The sequence below is a fragment of the Martes martes genome (genome assembly GCF_963455335.1).
Source record: "Martes martes genome assembly, chromosome: 3".
Lineage (NCBI taxonomy): Eukaryota > Metazoa > Chordata > Mammalia > Carnivora > Mustelidae > Martes > Martes martes.
This window is the reverse complement of record NC_137890.1, coordinates 67,850,482-67,876,107: the sequence shown is the minus strand read 5'-3', so window position 1 is coordinate 67,876,107 and position 25,626 is coordinate 67,850,482. Positions and strand designations below refer to the sequence as shown.

General features: G+C 31.2%; 1 protein-coding gene across 1 annotated transcript in view; it reads left to right on the top strand.

Moving 5' to 3' along the window:
* Window positions 1–25,626, top strand: part of LOC308339564 (neurobeachin) — a 190,479-nt gene that overhangs the window by 66,154 nt on the left and 98,699 nt on the right. The window contains exons 10-15 of the mRNA XM_080798359.1: window positions 2,043–2,151; window positions 12,917–13,069; window positions 14,202–14,370; window positions 21,240–21,319; window positions 22,023–22,085; window positions 22,182–22,279. Coding sequence (XP_080654485.1) covers window positions 2,043–2,151; window positions 12,917–13,069; window positions 14,202–14,370; window positions 21,240–21,319; window positions 22,023–22,085; window positions 22,182–22,279 — 672 coding nt within the window. The remainder of the gene's footprint in view (window positions 1–2,042; window positions 2,152–12,916; window positions 13,070–14,201; window positions 14,371–21,239; window positions 21,320–22,022; window positions 22,086–22,181; window positions 22,280–25,626) is intronic.

Here is a 25,626-nt window from a genome sequence, read left to right as displayed (position 1 = left end):
TTTAGGTATAAATGTAAAATACTTTCACTAGTGAATGCATTTGACTTTTCAATTGTTGTCGTAGCTAAAACTGAAGTGAAATTAACTTTATATGGATTAGCATAGTCATGTGTTAAGATTTGGGAATAAAATTAATATTTCTGATTTTGTAATGGACCTCCACTGTGAAGAGAAGTCTGAGCTAATTCCTTAGATGTTTGAGAAAGAGTAGCGCTTCTGATAGAAAAGAATAAGAAAATCCATGGTAATTTTATATAGAGGGTGATTTATTGTAAGAAATATTTTTTTTGCATTTTTTCATGGACCATAGGGACCGTAGGCATTTCTTTTTGGCAGTGCTGATTTTTAGGAATTTTAGTCATCTTTCCCCCTACATCATTAAGTTAAGTTAGGTAAGAATTCCATGAAAAGATTAGGACATTGTGTAATCTCTGTGCAGTAGTTTCTTTATTCTTCTCAAACATTTAGGTAGAAGTATTTTGTGCAGTAGTACCTGTGCAGTTATTTGTGAAGTGGCTTTTATCATTGATACAATTCATTAAAAATGGAATAGATTGCCTAATAGCTGTTCTTCCTTACAGAAACATTTAAAAAAATCCCCAAAGATTCTTTGGTAGTTGTGGTTTATTTGTAAATGTCTAACTTTAGGACAAAGTAAAAGGACATCTTTGACTTGTAATACCAGTTAACTTTTTTTGTGTGGTTTAAAGAAATAGGGCCAATTAATGTAATTCAATTTTAATTTCCTGTAATGAAGTACTTTATTTCCAGAGACACTCTAGTTTTTCTAACTGATGTCATGTAACCCATTAAACTATTAGTCTTTATAATAACGATAATTTTGCTATTGATTCTTTCAATGAGAATATTTCTGATTTGAACAAGAATAGCCACATTATCGGAGAAATGTGTTGGCAATTCTATTGAAACCAGAAGAGCAGAATAACATGAGAGAATAGAATCATTTTTGGACTTTAGTTTTTTCAAGTTTTCCTCTTTAGCAGATTTTCTTAATTCCTTACAGTAATGAGTACTGGTAAATTTAAAATATATTTAGAAATTTGTGGTTTTACTCTTTCTTGTGAATATAAATAGGTAATTTAGGGTGCATTACAAAGCACAGCAAATAAATATTTTAATTGCTGATGAAGTTTGGCTTGTCATTTATTATAAACTACAAAAACCATACACAATGAAGGAATATATATTTTCTTAGTTAGGAATGCCATCATGTATTAATGCTGCTAGTTGAAAAATTCTCAGTATAACTTTGTGAAGTAATATATTATCAAAGCTTAATTAAATGCGGTCATTTATTTTTCTTTTGTTTTCTTCTTTCATTCAACAGACACATTAAGGGCTTTATCTTTGGGCACTTATCTTTGTGTGCTTTTGTGTGTTTGTGTGTACATTGTGTAATTAACTGCCACTTTCATTTCAATATTATACAGATCATTTGTTTTTCTGTTCCTGTGAGCTTTCCTGAGGGCATGTATGGACATATTAAATAACATGTTGCATATTTCTCTGGATATTTTCTTAAAAAAATAAGTTTTTTTGAAAAATAGGTCTAAATGAAAAGTTTATTTTAAAAACAGGTGTGTTTTTCCAAAGCAATATCACATACATATTTAAAATTCTCTAAGATAGTATGTTCTTTAAAAGAATATTATGATAAAAGTCTTTATTGTGGAAAATTGATGTATTTGTGCATATGTTTCTTATGTTAGATTTACTTGAAGCAGGTAATGTACATATGTGTGGATGACCTTCAGTGTTTGACTTTGGAATATAAAAAAAAACTATGCATTTATGTTTTGATTTATGATATTTAATTTTAAAGAGATGAGACTAGTTTTCTCATGCTTGTGAGAAAATATATTCCTGTGCAATATAAGGTATAATGATCATTGTCAGCAAAATAGAGATTAGATTTGAATTTGGTTGTTACCTTTGGCATAATAAAATTCTGAAATGGAACACTGTGTTTATAATCAGCATTTGATGATCACATAATGAAATTATCTGTACTTTACATGCAGTGCTACTCTTTTGGCATTCCTGGTTGAACTACTTAAAAGTTCAGTAGCCATGCAAGAACAGATGCTGGGTGGAAAAGGCTTTTTAGTCATTGGCTACTTACTTGAAAAGGTAAGTGATATGTGTTGATGATATTATTGTGTTATGTTCTTCATAGCTGAACTGACAACCCCTAACTATATTTTCTCTATACTTTCTCTTTTCATGTACTACTTGTTATTGTTGGCTAATTCACAAATATTTACTTTTATATTTTGCAGTGAGACTTAAGTGTAGACATTGAATTAAATTGGGTGCAGGGAATCTATATAAATAAGGAATTTTAAGTAAAGATAGAAACCTTTTTTCCTCTTTCTTTATTAAAAGTTACAAGTATTTCCCCTTAATTCTTTTTTCTAGTTGTTTCTTTGCTATTTTTACATTCAAACTAAGTTTCTTAGAAAAGTTTTGTCCATTTTATTTTACATGGATTTTTAAAATTTTTATTTTACATGGATTTCCTTAATTTTTCAATTATAAAGTGAATAATCTTTCTTTTGTAATAAGCAAAACATTAGTTTGTGATTTGTCTCTGCTTTTCATATATCTGAATATTTAAGGTAGCTTTTCTGTAATCACTATATAATATAAGCAATACAAATTAGATGGACTTAATTTTCCCCATTTTGTGCCATTTGTGTCTTGGTTTTTTTTTATGACCTTCTTTGCTTTAGTCACAACTGGACTAATTCTGGTAATGAATCCTGGGTTTCTGATTATGGTCTCATAAGAATCTGGTTGTATCATGTGATTTCTTTTCAAAATTAACGGGGAAGGTCATGAATACAAGTATTGGCCTTTTTCTTTCCTAAGGAGTATCTGTCATCCTCATTAGTTCTTTCAAACCTGTTCTATCAGTTAACTCTAACACCGAGGTGCTCTGAAAATGAACTATTTGAGAAATAATAGAGGTGAGGTCTCAAGTTAGAGGAGTAAAATTATTTTTCCCTTCAGAAATAATATTGAGAAGACTTTTGGAGATAGTTTTTTCAACTCAGATTGCTCTGCCTTTGAAATCCTATAACCTATCTTTGCTTCCAAGTAAGTATGCTTCTTTCTCGAAGGACTGGTGATTGAGGAGTGGTAGGTTATTAAATAGATCAGTCATTGGCAGCATTTCTTTACTGAAATAATTTTTTCAGTAAATTAAGCTTCTCATTAGGATGTTTGGTTTTATGGAAAACTACTTTTTTCTATCTAGAGTATTAAGAATTGTTTAGAAGATTTTATGTTGAAATATATTTTACATGAGTTAGGTATTATGAAATGCCTTTGTGATATTACTGTGTATGACAAGATCAGTAACAGGAGCTACCCCTTGAATATACTTTTCATCTATTTGCTGAGAGTTTACCAGTATAATTCTAAAGCGAGCATTCCTTTATAGTTAAAACTTAGCTTAAAATTAGAAATTCAGTGAGGGGCACCTGGTTAGCTCCATCAGTAGAGCATGGGACTCTTGATGTCAGGGTTCCAGGTTTGAGCCTCAATTTGGACATAGATATTACTTAAATTCTTAAAAAAATTTTAAAAATTAGAAATTCAGTAAAAGGACTTTAAATTAAAAAAAGACATTATATTCAGTTATTTTTCTTTCTCAAAATTAATATCCTTAAAATAATATTGTCAAGTTTGGTATAAAATATTATCTCATTGTGGTTTTAATTTGTATTTTTGGAAAATTTGGGTAAGATGGGACATATTATATTATTTATAGTACATCCACTTTTTCTTTCTTATGGAGTAATTATTTATGTCCTTTGCCAGTTTGCCCAATTTCCTTTGAAGACCTCCCCACTCCTAGGCTACCTGAAATCTACTTTGGACTCTGATTTGGTGTACTCTAGATATTTCATATAAGTGAGATCATATATTTCTCTTTTTGTATCTCATTTCATGTGCCATAATATGTACAACCTTTCATCCATGTTGTAGTATGTATCAGTACTTTCTTCCTTTTAATGTACATTAATTGTTGTATATGACACATTTTGTTTATAAATCCAAATGTCAATAGACATTTGTGTTTTTCCCACCTTGGATGTTATGAATAAAGCTGCTGTGAATGTTCATGTACAAGTTTTTGTGTGGCCATATATTTTTATTTCTCTTTGGTAGATACCTGTCTGTGAATTGATTTGGTGGGTCCTATCGTTACTCAGTGTTTAACCACTTGAGAAACTGCCAGATTGTTTTCCAAAGTGTCTCCATCATTTTACATTTTCATCAGCAGTGTGTTAGGTTTCTAGTTTTTTCACATCCTTGCCAACATTTGTTAATTGTCTTTTTTATTCTAGCTTGTCCTAGTGGATGTGAAATGACATATCATCTTTTATCTGCAGTTCTGTGATGTCTCATCATGTTGAGTATCTTTTCATGTGCTTATTGGCTATTTGTATATTTTCTTTAGAGAAATGTCTATTTAAAATTTTTGCCCATTAAAAACGTTGTATTTTCTTTTCATTATTGAATTATAGCAATTTTTTATTCTGTACACCAATCTTCAATCTTATTGCAAAGATAGTCTTACATTCTGTAGATCACATATGTTTTAATTTGCATTCACCTGATGACAAATTAAGTTGAACATTTTCATACATTGTCTTTTGGTAGTTATCCTTTTTTGGTAAACACCTGTTCAGTGTTTGCCCTTTTTCATTTGAATTGTCTATCATTTTCTTATTGATTTGTGGAAATTCTGTTTTTATGACAGATATGAGGCCTTTGTTGGGTATGTGTCATGAATATCATTTTCTTGTGGCTTGCTTTTCCATTCTGTTAATGACCTTTTGATGAATGGAAGTCCTTAATTTTAATAGATGTCATGTTTCATTTTCTTTTATGATTATCCCGTTTTGGATCCTAATATATCCTAAAGCCACAAGACTGTTCTATGTTTTCTTCCTAAAGTTTTATTTTACTTTTCACATTTGTATTTACAGTCCATCTAGAATTAAATTTTGTGGAGGGCATGAGGCATAAGGTCAGAGTTCTCTTTTAACCTCAAGTATGTAGTAGCTAGCTGGTTTGGTACTGTTTATTGAGGTTGACTTCCCACTGTATCGCAATTTAATTTTTGCTGTGAATCCGATGACTATTATATAAATGGGATCATTTCCAGAATTGATCCGTGTGGGTTTTCCCATTTGAGGCAGTATAGCACTGTCATAATTTGTATGCCTTTTTAGTGTATTTTGGTATCTCATAGTGTGTCATCTAGTTTTATTGGTCTTCGAGATTGCTTTGGCTATTCTTGGGTTTTTGCATTTATACACATACATATATAAATGTAAATTTATATATATAAATATGTGTGTGTGTATATATATATATATATTTATTCCTTTCAATTTCCACCAAAAATGCTAGGATTTTCATTGTATTATACTGATATCTTGATATTAAACCATTCAGTTCATACATTTAGTGTTTTCTTCTATTTATTTAGGTCTCTTTGGTAGTTTTCTGTGTAGAAAACTTTCTTTTTGCTAGATTTATTTCTAGATAACTTGAGGTTTTTCAAATGTTAGTTTTTTTATTTTTCCCAGAAATATAGAAATATAATTGGTATTTATATCGACCTTTATATACTCTTCTTTTATATTGCTCTTCTTCTATTAATTCTAGTAGTTTGTTGATTTCTCAGAAGCATTTGTTTGTAGAAAATCTTGTCATCGGAGGATGGCAGTTTTATTTTTTTCTTTCCAATATTTATTCTTTTATGTTTATCCCTTGATATTGCACTAAGACTTCCAGTAGAGTGCTGAACAGAAGTTGTAATAGTGAGCATCCCTATCTTATTTCAGATCTCATGTGCAAAGCTTTCAATAATCATCCGCTAAGTATGGCTTATGCTGTAGGTTACTTTTGTAGATTTTTAAATAAAATTAAGAAGCTCTCTACTATGATGAGTGCTGTGAAATGTGTAAACCTGACGATTCACAGACCTGTACCCCTGGGGATAAAAATACATTATATGTTTATTAAAATAAAAAAATTTATTAAAAAAAAAAGATGCTCTCTACTACAAGTTTGCTAAGAGGTTTTTTTTTTAATCATAAATAGGTGCTAAGTTTTATCAAACACTTTTTTGCATTATTTGAGATAATTATGATGTTTCTTCAATTTTTTCTTAGTTTAGTGAACTACATTAATTGCTTTTCATATGTTAATCCATCCTTATATTCCTGGAGTCCTATTTAGTTTTAGATCCACCCCTATTCCATTCAGTATTTTTTCCTTAAAATGGCTCATGTCAGTGTCACCAGTAGTCTTACATTCTTACATCTTAAGATTCTCAGTTTTCATCTTATTTGACCTGTTAACATTTCTGTTCTAAAAGTCTTTCCTTCTCGAAATACTCTTTTCACTTGTATTTTGTGACAGCGTTCTTTCTTTGTTTTCTTCCTACTTCCTTGGTCTCCTGTTTTATTCTTTCCTACTAGTGCCTCTTCTTTCTAAATTTTAAAGACTGATTTTCCTCTCAAATGTTTCATCCCTCATTTTTCTCTTACTTAATAACATTGCCATTCACCAAGTAGTTCAGACCAAAAATTTTAATCTTTTTGACTCTTTTCACACACTAAGTTCATACCCTCCTAATTATGTTGTCTTGGTATCAAAACATACCCAGAATGAGTGACTCCTTCCTACTTAAAACCTTACTCCTTTCTGTATCACATTGATATCATCGTATTTCAAACAGTCATCTTTTTCTTTTACTGTTGGTTATCCACAATCTGTTTTTCACTTGCAGTCAGAGTAGTCTTCCTAAAATGTCTCAGACCTTACTGCTCCAACCTTCTGAGGGTAAATTAACAATTCTCTTACCTCTGACATCATCTCTTATCATGCCCCTTCTTTCTTTGTTGCGGACACACTGGCTATGCAAAGGCCTCTTTGCTTTTCCCTTAAAAACTAAAGTGTAAGCATGAGTCCATCTCAGGACTTTTGCATTTTCCCATTGCTTTCACTATTCTTTTTGTAGGTATCCAAAATGGATTGGTTCTACACTTCATTTAGGATTTTGCTAATGACACCTTATCAGAGAAGTCTTCCCTGATCACTCTAAATAGAATACCACCCCTTCTTACATAACTATCACTAACTGTCTCCCTACTCTGCTAATTTTTTTATGTCACGATTCTGACTTCTTTTTTTACTTGCTTATTTTCTGCCTCTTTTCACTGGAATGTAAGCTTCAGCTTAATGAAAGCAGGGACAGTATCATTTTTGTTCTCACCTTATTGCCATGTCTTCAGCACCTAAAGAAAGAGTGCCTGCCTTAATAAATATTTGTTGGATTTAATTGAATAAGTGAAAAGCATTTGCATGCTTGTCTGAGTACCTCAAAGAATATGTTTCTTACCTTTCCAGGCGAATAGTCACATTTTTTTATTTTTAAAGATCAGTTGTGGGGCGCCTGGGTGGCTCAGTGGATTAAGCCTTTGCCTTCGGCTCAGGTCATGATCCCAGAGTTCTGGGATCCAGCCCCGCATGGGGCTTTCTGCTAAGCAGGGAGCCTGCTTCCTCCTCTCTCTCTGCCTGCTTCTCTGCCTACTTGTGATCTCTGTCTGTCAAATAAATAAATAAAATCTTTAAAAAAAAAAATAAAGATCAGTTGCTGGGTTAATAGTATAGATAATAAAGGTTCCATTTTTATTTTATCATCAACTAATAATTAGCTAATGGTTAACTGTCCCTTAGCTTTATCTCAGAAGGAGATAACTTAGTTACCAAGTTATCAAGGAAGGTAGTCTAATGATGAGAAGCTTTCTAATTCATTACATTTAGACTATTTCATGAACAAATTTTGAGGTACTTTGTTTTGTTTTCTTTTGCCAAAATATGAGTTTGAAGGAAACTTAAAGGTTATCTGATGTATTCAATATTTTTGTTGTTAATTTAAAAAAATGATTCAAAGTAGCTTAAACATTTAGCAATTACACTTGCTAACGAAACTGGAAGTCTAGTGACAGGTAACAACTTATCACTTATAGTCCCAGCAGGAAACAGCACACTCAGACTTGGTTATGGAAAAGAGTTTAAGGCAAGGCTTTTTAAAATGTTGTGAGCCTTGTTAAGGGAGATCAGCAAAGTTTGCAGAAATGAGAGGAGTGAGTTTATCATAACTCAAAAAGTAAGTTACTGTAGTTGTGGGAGAAATTGTACCTGACCAGAGTGTGGTCTTCAGTAAAAAAATATAGTATATTGGCCTGAAGGAGTGAAGCCAGGGTCCCTCCAACTTCATTTTCTTCTTGTCCTTTAATTTCCTGCTGGTGTCTCTAACAGTCAAACCCAAAGGAAGCCAATAGCCAAGGGAGCATCCCAAGCACAGAAATAGGATGGGGAAAGTTGGGGAGTAGATCAGTATAGCCAGTAACACATGTCCATTAAGTTGGACTTTAGAATTTTGTTGCCTGAGTCTCAATTGCGTCATCAAGGACTCAGGGTTTTTCCTGTATGTCTGCTCGGCTACCCATACTCGTGATTTTATTTGCTGCTATAGTTACTATTCTTCGTGGTCCTGAGAAGGTTTCCAGGTCAATTTAGTGCTATAGGCTCTCATATCCAGGATGAGGATAGACAGAAGAGCTCCTTTCTCTCAGTTACTGAACAAACATCCTTCCCTCCAATTTGATTGCTCAGGTTAAGTCTTGACTTACTTTCAGTTATTTGCTGCCATGAAAATTTTGATGAATCATTGTCTACCTGTCTCCCCTCAAAAACAGCAACAACAGGAACACATAGGTGATTCATATTGGATTAGGTTTTTGGAGCCCAATTTTGGGATCCTGAAAGGAGTGAAATAGATGTTGAGGATCAACTACTTCATGATGTGCCTCTACTATTTAAAACAATTTCCCAAAATTTACTTAATAATATAATGTATGTCATATATGTGTATGTGCGTGTGTGTGTGTGTGTGTGTGTGTGTGTGTGTGTGTATACACCCTGATTTCTGCAATAAAAATGAACATTTCTGGTGATCCCTTCCATTGTGGGCTGTTATAAATGCGTGAAAGACCTCTTTTTACTGAATAGCAACTTGTCCCTATAACATCCATTGCTCCTGTTTGATTTAGTTACTTCTGGAGTGGATGTTATAATTATTTTTTCCAGGCTTCTGAAATTCTATTTCCAGATATGTTCCATTACAATTCATATAGCATTTATCATACAGATTATATCTTCAGTCATTACACAAAAGTAATGTCATATAGTTTAAATTTCAGAGCATGCATTTTACAGATTTGTAACTATCAATTATACAAATATAACTGTTTTTAAAATAGCTTTACTTGTGAAATGAAAGCAAATATCAAAATAAAAAAAATTTAAAGCAATCTTGCAAACTAAACACATTAAAACAGAGTTGGACATCTTTTATCTTCTCCTAATCTGTGTTTTGTCTTATCTGTCCTATTCTTATTCTGTTCTTAAATTTAACATGAATTCAGTTAAACATCTGCTGAGGATTATGGCAGGTACCAGACAGAAAAAAGATGAATAAGATAGTATCATCTTTTATTACAAGAAAGAAAGATATATGAATAATTAACAGTAATGGAAGGCAGAAGGAAGAAGTACTACTTACGGTAAAAATAACATGCTATTGAAGGGAACTTTCATTTTCTGCCTGATAGGATTTTTGAGTAGGCCAATAAAAAACAACAATTTTAGAAAGATATTTCCTGAAGATCAATTTTAGAATAAAAACTACCACCTAAGAGTTTAATTGCTATGAAAAAAACTGATTTTTTTTTATTGATGTGGAAGGAAGACCTCATGTGATGCTTCCAGCATATCCTTTTATAACATAGCAAGTTAAAAACTTGTTTTCAAAGTATGTTTGAATATGTTTATAATGGCCAATCTGATTTTATATTACTTTAGTATTCTTTATAAACACAACAATATTATTTTTTATTTTTATTTTTTAAAGATTGATTTATTTATTTGACAGCAAGAGGAGAGTGAGAGAAAGAGAGAGAGAGAGCAGAGCAAGCACAAGCAGTGGGAGTGGCAGCCAGAGGGAGAGGGAGAGGCAGGTTCCCTGCTGAGTAAGGAGCTCAATGCAGGGCTTCCAGGATTCTGGGATCATGACCTGAGTTTAAGGCAGACACCTAACGGACTGAGCCACCCAGGCATCCCAACACATGACAATTTTATAGGATAAAATCTAATCTCCAAAAATGTTTATCTAGGAACATGATCTGACTGTTTTATTTCAGAGTTTTAAGCATAAAAGTAGAATTTATCAGATAATGTTCTGAAAATCATTATTACTGAATAAAAAGACATTTATAATAATTATAATAATAAGCTATGTCAAATTATAGCTAGTAAAGGAGGGGCTAAAGCTTTATATAACCATTGATCTCTTGTTTTAATTTTCTTCACCTACGAATAAAATGTTTTAGAATTTTAAAGTATTGTATTTTTATTAAAGTTTCTTTAAAGTGAGTGTTCAAGCTTTGATTTTTCTCTTTACTTAAATATTTATTTGCTTTTGTCTTCCATCCCCTGCTTTAATGATTCAGCTCATTGTTAGGATCATTTTTCTATCTTCTTATTAAATTTTCATGTAAAGTTATGCTCCTAGGCTTGGTTTGAATTTTGTGGGATTATTGCTTATCTACTTACCACTGGTGTTTTGTCAAACATACAAGTATAGTAATAAAAAATCATTACTAGCCTTATCATACTTAAAACTAATTGGTCCCTACTCAGTAAAACCTTTTCCTAATCATTCTTCCACAAATTTGCTCTCCTCTGTGTTTTTTCGTGCACTTACTGATGTCTAACTTGTTACATATTTTACTTTTTTATGTTATTCTATATCCCTGTCCTCTCCTCCCTTAGAATTTGAGTTCTGTGAGGGCAGGGGTTTTTCAGTTTTGTTAACTGTTCTTTCCACAGTGCCAAGGAGAGTCCCTGGCAAACAGTAAGTACTCAACTTGCATATTTTCCATATGACTAAATGAAAAGTCCTGAATCTGCCTTTAAGTAAAGGAAATGGATGCAAGGGTTTTACAAGTTGAGGGAACATAGTAGAGAAAGCAGATGAAGCAAACTGGAGTTGTGTAAGCAAAATTTACCCAAAGAAATATTTTGTTTGGCTCATTGAAAAGTTTTCTAGTTATGAGTTTTTAAAGAATTTTTTATTTTATTTTTTGTCTAGTTATCAATTTTATTTTCTTTAGGTACTTTGGGCAGTTCTCACTACTGTTTATTGTCTCCTACCCTAAAGGCATACACTGTTAACTATTTGAATATTGTGATCATATGAGTTTGTGATACCTTGTGTAGAAGTGTGAAATGCAAAGCATGCTTATGAGAAAGTTATTGAGCTGCCCTTGTTAAGTAAACCTATGGGAAGTAAAATTGGTAAGACAATTTAGACTCTTTTAGATCTTAATTATCCTATGGTGATACTTGGACTTTAGTTACTGGATAGTGGAGAGAAAGTGTGATGTGACCTGAGCTCTGGAGTTGAGTGGTAGACGGTTCTTTATCCTAGGGAGTATCAAAAACGATCACTAGATGAGGAAGAAAACATTTCTGTAGTAAAATATATTTTTGACGGTCAAATCAGGATTATTGGCTTTTAAAGAACAGCATTTCCTCTATAATATTTTCATCTGAAATTATATTCAAAGGTGGTATTTTCCATTCAAAATATAATGCAAGCCTCATATGTTATTTAAAAATTTCTAGTAAAACATAACCACTGAAATTAATTTTAATAATGTACATAATTTAAGCTTATATATCCTAAATATTATCACTTCAACATATACTCAATTAAAAAATTATAAAGATATTTTGCATTATTTTTTATTCTGAAACTTCAAGTCTGCACATACTTATAACACTTACCACCTAGGACTAGCCACATTTCAAGGTTCAGTAGCTATACATGGCTAGTGCCTTCTATATTGGACAATGCAGCTTTTAGGTTTGGTTTTAATTTTGGAAGGTCTGTCATTTATCTAAATAGCATTGGTAGTAGGTTGCTTATTAGCAGTTGAAAATCATTATGGGGGTGTTTAGCATAGAGATACTGTTATATGAAGCTGTGGAAGCATAAAATATCATTGAGAGAGAATGATTTTATGGGAAAGAGAAACCAAATAAATAAGTTTCAGCAGTTCCCATCTTTGAACCAAAGGGCACTGGGGAGGAATTTGAGGGTCATGAAAGCCAAAGGGGCAGTATTTCCAGGAAAGTAAGATGTGCTTTTCATACCGTGGCTAGGTGGAGAGGTTTATGCTGAGTAAGATGCATTGCATGTATCCCTGTGCAACTCATTTGTGACTTTATGAAGAAATGATTCAGTGGATTGGTGGAGTCAATTTATTAACCCATTGTTTTGGATTCCATGAAAGCACTTATCTTTCCCAGTATCTTGTGTTGTGTGTGTGTGTGTGTGTGTGTGTGTTATCATGATAATAAATTTTATACCATTTCAGTTTCCTTTGAGATCATTCCTTTAGTCAATTTATATAAAAATGGGCTGAAACCATTTTTATTCATAACTTATTTTATTTCTTTAGTTTGTGTTGAGAGTGGCATTATTTAACCTGAGTTACTTATCTGCAGTTATTCTGGAAAGGGCTTCAGGTAACAAATTGTTATTCAGAAAATTATCTTAAAAGTTGATGTTTCTGAATATAATTAAGTTTTGAATAGCAAAAGAAATATATAGTTTTATATTATGTTTAAATTATTAGGTATGGCATTATGAAAAATTCGTATGTACTTATTATGTCAGCAGTCTTAAAATTTGATATTCTGAGTATTTTTAGCTTGAAAATCTTTTCTTTTACTTCAGTCATCAAGAGTTCATATAACTAGAGCTGTCCTGGAGCAATTTTTATCCTTTGCAAAATACCTTGATGGTTTATCTCATGGAGCACCTTTGCTAAAGCAGCTTTGTGATCATATTTTATTCAACCCAGCCATCTGGATACATACACCTGCAAAGGTATAAATTTCATTCTCACTCATTTTATTTTAGTGTAATATTAATAATGTGATCTAAACTATGCAGTAGAAAGCATTTGGATTTTTCAGCATATTTTATAGTCAACCTGAAACAGTTGTGTTACCAGAATCAGCAACCAAAATATTAAATATGTAAATATTAAAATAACTGAAAATTATTATATTGATACAATAACTGATTTCTGAAGTTAGTAGTTGTATTTCGTATCTTTCCAAGAAAGAATTTGGTACACTGATTATTAAGAATAAGAAAAGAGAATGTAATAGGCAATTAATTATGTAATGATAATTGCAATCATTGTGACTGAAAATTGGTTATATTGTAAATATAGAGTTTATATCATGATTGTAAATTTCTTTGTTTTAAAATAAATATATACATTGTTTTTATATATCAACATATTTTTTTTTATTTTGCATACCTAAATTTAGCCCTGTTATACTCTAGTGGAAATTAGTAATGGAGTGACATTCTTCATGAGAGTGGGCTGCCTTTTACGGTTTTCAGATTCCACATAACTTTGCTTAATTTATAAAGGGTCTGACTTTTATTATTGTTCAGCATGTTAGTCGTGGTGCTAAGCTCAAACTTTAAGTTTGTTCACTTTTTAAACAAGATGTTTGACTTACCTCTCTATTTACATGGTTAGATTCTGATACTTTGACAATGGGTTAGGAAAATTTGGAATTATGTTAACTCTTACGATATATGACAGTGTATATTTTTTCCAAATGTGATATAGCTGACTCATGTTAGTTCTGTACCTTTGAGCTGCTGAAATATATTTTGGTTAAGGGCTTTAGATTAGGTAACTTTTTAAATAATTTGATCTTCCTATCAGTTACTTTTGATCAATTAACTCATTTAAAATTATTTCATTGTTAATAGCTACAGATTATCTTTATTAAAATAAGTTTTATTAGAATGCATTGGCTGCAGATTATTTTCATTTAAAAATATAAATACTATTTAATAGCTATTTTTAGCCTCATAATAAATGGTTCTTTCTTGGCCTTTACTAATTTGCATTTAAATTAGAATGTATATTTATAATATAAACTCTTGAGGCATTTTAAATTTATTTTAATGCTCTGTTAATATTCTGTATTAGGTTCAGCTTTCCCTATACACTTACTTGTCGGCTGAATTTATTGGAACTGCTACCATTTACACCACCATACGCAGAGTAGGAACAGTATTACAGCTAATGCACACATTGAAATATTATTACTGGGTCATTAATCCTGCTGACAGTAGTGGCATTACACCTAAAGGATTAGGTAAGTACAACACTACCACTCATTCATTGTACTAATACTGTTCTATATCCTGAGTACTATTATATGCACCAGAAGCACACAGTTATGAAAATATCACTGAACTACTCGCTTTCTTATATGTAACCTTGTATATTGAGAATTTTTTGTGGTAGAGAAGTTTATAGTTCTGAAATATTAAGTTATTTTTAGATTAAAGACAGGTAAAAAATAATATCCTACCTTTTAGCTGATTGCTTTTTGTGCTCAGGAAAATATATTCGTAATATTAAAATTAGCTGAAGTTGATTATGGCCAGATGTTCTAATACTGTCGTTTCAACCCTTTAAGATAGTTACCTTTCTTTGTGTTTTTCCCCCAAACTTTACCCTTTAAGTGTAGTAGAAACTAATTTAATACTTCATTGTATTGTTTAAAAAATATTGCCAGGGTGCCTGGGTAGCTCAGTTGGGCATCGGACTCTTGGTTTTAGCTCAAGCTGTGGTCTTGGGGTCTTGAGATTGGGCTCCGCCTTTGGCTCCGTGCTCAGCGCAGAGTCTGCTTGGGGGTCTCTGCTTCTCCCGGTGCCTCTCTCCCAGCTCATGTGCATGCGCATGGGTGTGCTCACTTTCTCTTTCCCTAAAATAAAATAAGTAAAATCTTAAAAAATAAAATTAAAAAAATATCACCAGTTTCCTAATTATATAAAAATACATACTCATCATAGAAAATAAAATGATGTAGAAAAAAAATATTTGTAACCCAACCCCGGACATAAGAACTGTTACAAGCTTGGTGTATGTTCTTCCACTGTTTTTCATTGTATTAAATATGTGAAATATTTAAACTCTTACAGAACTGAGATTTTTTTGATCTTTTTTCTGTTTTCTTCTTGACTCTACATAGTAATCTAAAAGAATGTACCATTTACATGTTTGTAAAATTTTGATCCTATAAATAACAGTGATCTGTTCCTTTATATATAATCATTTACTTCCATCTTTGATTTGTTTAAAATTACTGAGAGAATAACTATGTAGTATGGGAGAGTGCTTTTCTCAGCTTACTAACAATAGTGTTGAAAAGTATTTTTTATAAAAATCTTTCTTAATAAGGGAAAATAACATTTCACTACTTTAATTTTCATTTATTAGCTTATGTTATGCCTTTTATTGATAGGACTTTTAAAATTGTGTGATTTGCAATCTGGTATATTATTCTGTCATTCATGACGTTTTTGTTGCTTTTAATCCTAAAATTTACCAAATGTTCACCATGAGTTTGAATCTACACTAAATATCCTGTTTATTTTGTGTAATCATTTATATATAATGTAATTATATATACATAGACATGTTTACTCGTACGCATCGGACTATGTAACTAAATTGTCAGTATCACTGTTACTTTTTCAGTTTGGAAACTGAAAGTTGGTACAAAGTAACAGAACTAAAATTTGAATCATGTCTATGTGACTCAGCACCTTTTTAAAACACTATATTCTGATAGAGTTTCTTTACCCCAAACAGATCATGTATTCATACATATTCATTTCTGCTTCAGAAAACAAATTTCTAATTTATAGAAAGTTGCAAGAGTTATACAGAAAATTACCATATTCTCACCATGTTTTCCAGTATTTTATATTTTACAACATAGACTTTCTCATTCTCCATTTTTATGTAATATAGTCATATATACATGCACATATTTTTTCTGAATCAGTTGAGAATAAATTATAGATGTGATACTGCACTACCTTAAATAGTTTACTGTTTGTGTCCTAAAAGGCATAGTCTTAGATAACCAAGGGCAACCATTAAAATGAGATAATTCACATTAATACAATGCAATCATCTAATCCAAAGATTGCATTTAAATTTTACCAATTATTCCAATAATATCCTTAATCTTTTTTTTTTCTCTGAATCCCAGTCAAGGATTGTATATTGCATTAGTTGCCTTGTCACTTTAATATTCTTCAATATAGAATAGTTTTTTGTTAGTATTTCTTTGTCTTCCATGACTTTGATATTTTCGAAGAACACAGACAAATTACTTTTTAGAATGTCCCTTAATTTGGATTTGTTTGATATTTGCTCATGGTGATTCAGGTTTTTCATTTTTGGTTGGAATCACTTAGAAGTCGTACCAATTCTGCCACATCATATCATGTTAAGAGGCACATGACACCGAGTTGTCTTATTACTGGGGATATTGACTTTGCTTATTTGATTAGTGTGGTGTCTGCCACGGTTCTTCATTATAAAATTACTACTTTCTCTTTTGGAATAATAAGTATTTGGTAGAGAAATACATTGAGACTGTGTAAATATCCTGTTTTTCAACAAACCTTCGCCTCCTGGTTTTTGTTCATCAGTGACTCTTGCCATAATTGATCTTTATTATGATTGCTGCTAAATGGCAATATTTTCTAAGACATTTATTTGTTTGAATTCTATAAGAAGGAACATATTTTTTCTCTTCCATTTATTTGTTTATTTTATATCAACACAAATTTCATGGATTTGTTTTATTCTGTGTATTATATTGATAGTTGGCACGTTTTTTCCACAAAGGGCCACACAGAAATATTTTAGGCTTGGGGAGTCGTAAGGGCTCCGTTACAGGTAGTCAACTCTGCCAGTGTATAGGAAAAATAGACATAGACAGTATGTAAATGAATAGATATGGTTCGTTTTAGTGAAACTTGAAAAATGTTAAGGCTTAATGGATTTAGCCCAGCAAATATCCCGTGGATTTTATCATTATTTATTGGATTTAAGGTTGTCCCACATTTGGCTTGTAGGAGACCTTCACATGAGATCTTGGTTCTTTATAACAGATGTTTATAATTATTTAGTACTAGCTGTCTGCCACAAGATGTTTTTGGTTCATTTTATATTTACCCAGTCCTAGAATCAACCATTTCTCCAAAGAGTCCTGGTTTGTTTTGGTAGATATGGGTTTTGGAAACCAAGATTTAGGTGTTTGCTGTACTTGTTGTACTTACTGCTCTTTGAGTGGCATTGCTTCTAGGCATTCTGCGTGAATCTGGGAAATACAGGTTTGTACAAAAATACCTTCCTTTCCAATTTAAAACCACATGGTTCAATGAAGCCTTAAGCTAATTATATTTATAGCTTTCTTCTTTCAATAGTGAAAAAATCTGCCTTAGGTGATCTTTAATAATGTATTTATATATTTGCTTATTCTAGTTTATGAAGCAGTGTTCTGATATGTGCGCCATCACCTTCTCAGATTAGACATTGCCAGTCAGTCCTGACCATCCCCTCACCTCTAACTCTGGCTGGTCCTTGTCACCTCCTTAGACCTGATTGTTTCTTCGCTGCTGACCACACTAGTGGCCCATTTTGTCTCCTCACTCTGACCCTGAAGTTCCTGTCAGACTTAGTTGCCTCTTCAGCCCTGCCAGCATCTGGTGTTTCCTTGGCCTCTGCTCCTTTCTCCCATCCCTAGGCCCTCAAGCCTGCCTGGCTCTGGCTCCTTCAAGGAGAGGGGAGGGAAGAAACCAAACACATATATTTTAAAGAAAAGTGACAAGAAACTGGAAGAGAATTTCTTTTTCTTTATGGGTTATTTTTTTTTTTTAAGATTTTATTTATTTATTTGACAGAGATCACAAGTAGGCAGAGGCAGGCAGAGAGAGAGAGAAGCAGGCTCTCCACCGAGCAGAGAGCCCAATGAGGGGCTCAATCACAGAACCCTGGGATCATGACCTGAGCCAAAGAAGAGGCTTTAACCCACTGAGCCACCCAGGTGCCCCTGGGTTATTCTTTTTTAGGCATCTTTTTATTATTTTAAAAAGATTTTATTATTTTAAATGTATCTTTTTAATTTAACTTTTTAGTCTATCTGAAATTAACTTCAATATTTAGTGAAATGTGAGGCTCTTACTTGAAACATAGCTTTCTAAATAACTTTTTTCAATACCATTTTGAACTGAAATGCTTTCTTTTAAGGACACTGTAAAGATAATTTGTACACACTAGCTTTTCATAGTACTAATTGATTTGCAGGCACTGACTTGAGAAGTAGGGTCTTTTGGCTTTAACTCTTACTTAACACTTTTTAAATGATTATTCTGTCAGGTTCACTATAAAAAAATTATATTAATATGGTACCATAGTAATACATGATCTTAGTTAACAAGTAGAATAATACAAAGGTTTATAAATAAAAACTTACTAATCTCCCAAGGAGCCAGTATCACCAGTCTTATATTCATCTACCTCTTTTTTATGTTCATACAAACACAGACTTACACATGCCTACATGTAGATGCTTCAAATTATAGGTGTTTCAAAGTTTTGTTTTTTTTTTAAAGATTTTATTTTATTATTTACTTGATGGACAGCGATCACAAGTAGGCAGAGAGGCAGGAAGAGAGAGGGGGAAGCAGGCTCCCTGCTGAGCAGAGAGCCAGACGCGGGGCTCGATCCCAGGACCCTGGGATCATGACCCGAGCCAAAGGCAGCGGCTTTAACCCACTGAGCCACCCAGGAGCCCCTCAAAGTTTTATTTTGAATACATTATAAATGCAAATATGTAAATATGTAATAAACCTCAGATGGGTCTCACCAAACTTAATAGAGAGAATATTACCATAAACCTGTATTTACCTGTCTTTGGTCATATCTTCCTCCCATTCCCAGCCATAGAGATAACCCTATGCTCAATTTTATGTTTCATGTTTTCTTTTATGTTTATTATGCCTTTTCCTTACTTGAATGCTTATTATTTTTTAGTATGCTTTACTGCTTTGCTATTTATATGTGTATTCCTAAGCAATTGACTGTTTAGCCTTCTGTATTTTACATAAATGGTATCATTTGTGATTTATGTCAGTTTTATATTTGTAAAATATCTGTTTATTCTATTTTATAAAATAGGGATTCATAATATGTATATAAGACTCATACATATGTGTGTATTCTTCTGCAATATCCTCTTTACATTGTACCATGTCTGACAGTAGTAATTATAGCTAACATTTACTGAATGCTTATAATTAAAATGGACCAGGCACTATTCTAATTCCTTTAATATGTATTGCTTTGTTTAATCCTTATAAAATACCCTGTGACATAAGCACTATTATTACTCTCATCCTTACAATTAAAAAAAAATTCTCACTAAGATAATATAAAACTTGTCCAGTTTCATTAAATGAAAGTAAGGAAATTATTACTAAGATAATGGCTGTCTCTAATAGGATGGAATGGAGCTGGAGCACATGATCCAGGTATGGCTCAGAGCTGAGGACTGGTGTAGGGTGAGGACTTTAGTACGCTGGAACAAGCTGGTGCATAGCCAATTATTAAATATTTAGGGATTTTACAACCTGGTTTTTAAAACCATTGGTAGCTTGAGCTTGAATTCAGTCACAGTGGGAATATTTATATAACAGAAATCATAATTCTGCAGTTATTTAATCTGATTCAAGTCAGGACCTCACCCCTTCATTCATGTAGTTCCTTTACCTGCACACCAATCGTTAATGGATTTCTTTGCCAGGTTACTGTGAGTGTTCAGTATCTTGACCTAATACACGTGTTCATTTTATACCAATTCATTAAGTTGTACATTTACATCTTCTGTATGTGTGCTGTATTTCACAATGAAAAACAGGTTTGTTTGTTTTTTTTGAGATGAAGAGCATGAGCAGATGGGGAGGGGCAGAGAGAGAGGGAGAGACAATCTTAAGCAGGCTCTATGCTCAGTGCAGAGCTGGATGTGGGACTTGATCTCATAACCCTGAGATAATGACCTGAACCAAAATCAAGAGTCAGACACTTAACCAACTGAGCTATCCAGGCTCCCCTACAAAGAAAATAATTTTAAAAAATTAATACCGAGTGTTGGTAAGGAAGGAAACAGTATTTTGTATACTGTTGGCAACAGTGGAACAAAAAATGTAGAGGGCGGTCTGGGAAATGAGAAAGAGATTTCTTTCTCAAGAATAAATGGAATGGATTGTTTGAATAATAACTTGTATGTAAATATTTGTTGAGTGAATAAAAAATGTTATAAATTATACATATGGGGATTTTTATTTTAAAACTTATGAAGAAGCTATATAAATCCTCATTGCTCCAAGAAAGGCTTGATATTTAAGGGTTTTCATGGTTCTAGCTAAATAGTTAAAGGTGTAATTTAATTATTCTATACTTTGTAAGTTACATATATCATTGAATAATCTCATTTATTGGTAAGTAATTATTTTCAATTAATTACTTTGAAATTTAGATGTTATGTTGGGATTGATACATACATTTTAACTATTTACATTCATTTTCATTTATTGACTCATGAGCATTTTTTGAGTGTCCATTATAATATGTATTTGGTATATATAAGTAACATGGGGGAAAAAAGCTGCAAAGCAAATAATTACAATAGAGTGTCACTTTTTCTGTGCTTTGTTATATAATGTGTGGTATGAAATTGGAGACAGTCTTTAAATGAAGAAAGGTTTAATTGAAGATGAAAGAAATGTTGAGAAAACTTGGATTTGGGGGAAAAGGGAACCTATTAAATTAATAAAAGTAGAAAAATATATTTAAACACTTGATGATTATACACTTATGAATGGTTGGTAATATATTATAAATTTTTAAGAAGTAATTCTTTCCCCCAAATCTGACATCTGGTGAATAATTTGAAATTGCCAAAATCTGAAAATTAACGTTTGGACCCTCTGATATAACTGAAATGATATAGTATTAATACTAACAAATATTATAATCCTAATAAACGCAACTTGTAAAGAATTCCATAGTATTCCAACATAATTGCATTAAACTTATTTAATATCATGAGGTTACTCCCCCCCTTTTTTTCTTTCCTTTATGTTTTCTGTTTTATTCTAGATGGTCCCCGGCCATCACAAAAAGAAATTATATCACTACGGGCATTTATGCTACTTTTCCTGAAACAGCTCATACTAAAGGTAAAATAATTTTAATAATTTAGAATTGTAGTGTATTAAATAAAGAGGAATTTTTGGCATTGTTTAAAATCAATATTGTTAAATTAGCAGTAATTATTTTTAATTTATGAGTAGCTTTCAAAATCCTAAAGTAAATCTTAGTGTTAACTTTTGTTAAACTTCACTTTTTGCTGATCTTCTTTGAGATCATCCATTCTAAGGGATATAAGAAATGGACAAAGAACATATGCATAAAAAATGAGCATATAGTTTTTATTCCGAAAATGATCTGTGTGCCGGTTTGAGAAGACTTACATTATGTATTTTATCACAGTAGGATTTTTAAAAGATTAAGATAAAGAAAAACGGAAAATAAAAGTAAAATATACATCAGTTGGTCCTATAAAGTTTTGCATTATTTTAAGAAAAGAATAAATGGTTAGAAAATAATAATAAGAATATAGTTAGGTGAGCAAAACATACTAACTTTTGATAGTGATGGTCAGTCAAATATTAGCAACTTTAAAAGACTAGATACAGTTTTCCAAATATTTACTTATTTATGTGGAAAAAGATAGTTTATGTATTATGGCATATTTAAAGATTTTAATGAAAACATCTCTACTTGTAAGTTGTTCTTATTTTCTTTTAAAATGATCATTTGATGGATATCTTTAAAGTATTAATTTTAGATTTAAATAATATATATATTTTTTAAAATTAGGATCGAGGGGTCAAGGAAGATGAACTTCAGAGTATATTAAATTACCTACTTACCATGCATGAGGTAGGACATGGTCTGGGTCTTCTATTTTAATTATTTTATGTAAAGTACTAGAAAAAAATATTAACTAAAGAAATATTGGTGATCCTTATTATGCAGGATGAAAATATTCATGATGTGTTACAGTTACTAGTGGCTTTAATGTCAGAACACCCAGCCTCAATGATACCAGCATTTGATCAAAGAAATGGAATAAGGTATGGTTATAATAATGGTATTACTAGGAAACTTTAATTGAGTACAGTTGTGCTTTCTAGAATAAGTCCTTCTCTAGGAACTTTTGAATAAATATGGCAAAATCTCACTAAGAAGGGAATAAATGGAGAAAGCTAGTATTAATCTTCTAATACTCAAACTGATGAAGTATTTAAAGAATGGGTCTTGGTCTCAAGAAGAGTAATAATTTATTGATGCTATAGTAAAGATATTTCAAGTAGTGTGAAGAACAATTTTTTTTTTTTTCAGGAAGACAAGAGAGCATGGTATATTTCAGCAAAAGAGAGCACAAGAAAATGATATGAATTTAGGCTCAAGAACTAGATAGTGGCCAGATTTGGAAGATACATAATAGAAAGAAATTAAGATTTTATTCTGCTGGTGATGAAATAAAGTATTTTGAATAGGGCACCAATTTGCTCAGATTTCCATTTTGTTAGATTTATAGTCAGCAGTGTGGAAAATGAACTAGAGAGGGGTAAAATTGATATAGCAAAATAAGTAGAGAGATTATTTTATTCATCAGTATTAGGGATGATGAGTTGGGACAGTGGCAATGTAATTGGAACAAGAGGACAAAACCAAGAGAGTTTGAAGTCTAAGTGTAGTTATAATGATTTTAATTAATTATTACTTGATTAGTGTTCTTACAAATGTCGGCCTATAACCTAGCCCTTTAGGGATTCTCCTTTTTAATTTTTCTGAAGTCTAAATTATTAGAACAAAGAGGGATTCTAAGTTTGACATGTGAAACTCAGTAAACTTCTACAGGTTGTAGAAGAATTTGGAAATAAGATACCTGCCAAGGGATTTTAGTAGTGCTTCTTTTACTTAGCCATTTATATTAACAAATGACAGTATTCTAGATTTTAAGGACTCTTTTCCAAGTCAGAGAAGCAATCACATCATTTCTATTGGATGTCCTGTTTGAGTTATCACTGTGACCTTTGAGTTTACAAGCCATGGAGTTACTACTTTATTTGAAGAAGAGGATTACACATCTGATTATTAAGAACTATAAACATTTTCTTACTATGAGTTGAACTATATGAATTTGCTGATACTTAACTGTTTACTAAATAATAACAGTTTCATATGGTTCAACCGAATCATATAATAAAGTTATTCTTCTTAAATTATGTTTAGATTGAATAATTAGTATCTTTGACCTTAGATGCTAGTATGTCTTTTATTTATTGTATTGACTGATAAGTGAATCAATTAAAAATGTCCTCATCATCCTTGTGAATGATACCAACCTTAGATTGGTTAGTATGAAATTCAGACAAAATTCTGTATTACTTTGACACAGTGAAAATATGATCTTACAGAGGAAAATGATATTTGGTTAGATTTTTAGGGGACTGAAATATGTGTAGTATATTCATATGAATATATGTATGAATATATGAATTATGAATATATGTATATTCATACTACACATATTTCAGTCCCCTAAAAATATTAATTTATACTATACACATATTAATATATATGTATACATATATGTATACATATATAAATATCTATATATGTATACATATAGTATAATATGTATACTATATGTATACATATAGTATACATATATGTATACATATATTATAATATATATTATATATTATTCATATATATAATATATATGAATATATATTATATATGTATATAATATATGTATACATATTTATATATGTATACACATATGTATACATATATGTATACATATATATTATATATATTTTATTATGTATTAATATATATTAATATGTACTAATATTAATTTATACTATATACATATTAATATGTGTATAGTATAAATTAGTATGAGTAGAATGATTAGACACAATGAATACCAAAGCCTGGTTGATCATGATTGACACCTGTTAAACATGTCCTGTTGTTACCATTGTGTTCAAAACAGTGACAAAGATGCAAGGTTTTCTATTTCAGTTTTCCCATTTCAAAAAAATGTGAAGAATGTAGGCTTTGACTAGAGATATTGAAAAAATAGGCTTATTAAATGGAACACTTACAGGTCTGTATCTTAGGTACTCAAGGATAACAGTTATATATATGTATTACTATTATATGTATAACTTTATATATAAAATTTATATATTTTATAAAAATAGTTAACATTTTATTATTTTATATTTATATTATATTTTATTTATATTTTTAAAATATAAAATATTTTATATTTTATATATAAAATTACCCAGAATTTTCTGGGGAAAAATTCTGATTAATTATTTATATATACTAATAATTACTGAGCACAAAGAATGAACTTAATTCTGGTGATATTTTAAGTGGCCTTAAGAAAGACCATGTAATAGTACAACTTTAAACCCAGCAGCTAAAAATATGATATTTTTATATCTGAAAATCTTTGAAGAAAATAATACATAAGTACTTGTCTCAAGTAATTTAGATCATTTGCTGACTTAATATAGTAAGCTCAAACTGATGAATTACGGTTCACCCAACTTTCTTATTATATTTCAGGTGAACATTCGTTAACTGATTCGCCAGTAAATTTCCCATTCACACTATATTGTAATCCTGTGTCCGTATCTTGTTTTGTTAAGGAACAACTGTCTAGTTGTAAAGAAAATCCTATGTAATGTACTTGAGTAAGGACCCTGGATGTTTTCATGTTTCAGTTGCTAATCATAATTTCTGTTAGTCCTGGGTGGATTTTAAACCTTTCTTATCCCTACAATTTAAAGTTATTTCTAGAAAACAGGAATTCTGTGGGAGTTTCTGATTCCATATCTTGAGTATAGTCATGTTTTTAGACTGTGAGCTTTTACTTTGGTTCTCCAGATTATTTTCACTGTTGAATGTTCTTTCTCATGATTTCCTGAATAGTTCTTTATCTTATATGCATAACTTTTCTATTCTCATGCTTGGCTTTTTTTTTTTTTTTAATTACTGATCTTGGTTCATAAAAGTTCTGAAAATAGATTTCAATGTAAATACATATTTAGGAACTTGAGGCTTTTGGAAAAAATTCATCTTCTAAAAGAAATAGTAACTCTGATATTTACCCCAGCCTGTTCTTCAGTAGAGTAACACACAAATAAGAAAGAGTATCAACAATATATTATCTTCTTTTATAATAGTATAAGCCACTGTTAAAACAGATGTGACTAGCTTTAAGTAATGTGTTCTTTTTTTAATGTTACTGAAACGATATAAAAATTATACTGTTATCTTCTAATACCAACTTTCTGTTTAGCCTAGATGACTCCATCTTAAAAACATAAAATGACACTTTATTTTTTAAGTAGAATTTAATACAATAAAGCACATCCTAATTTTATAG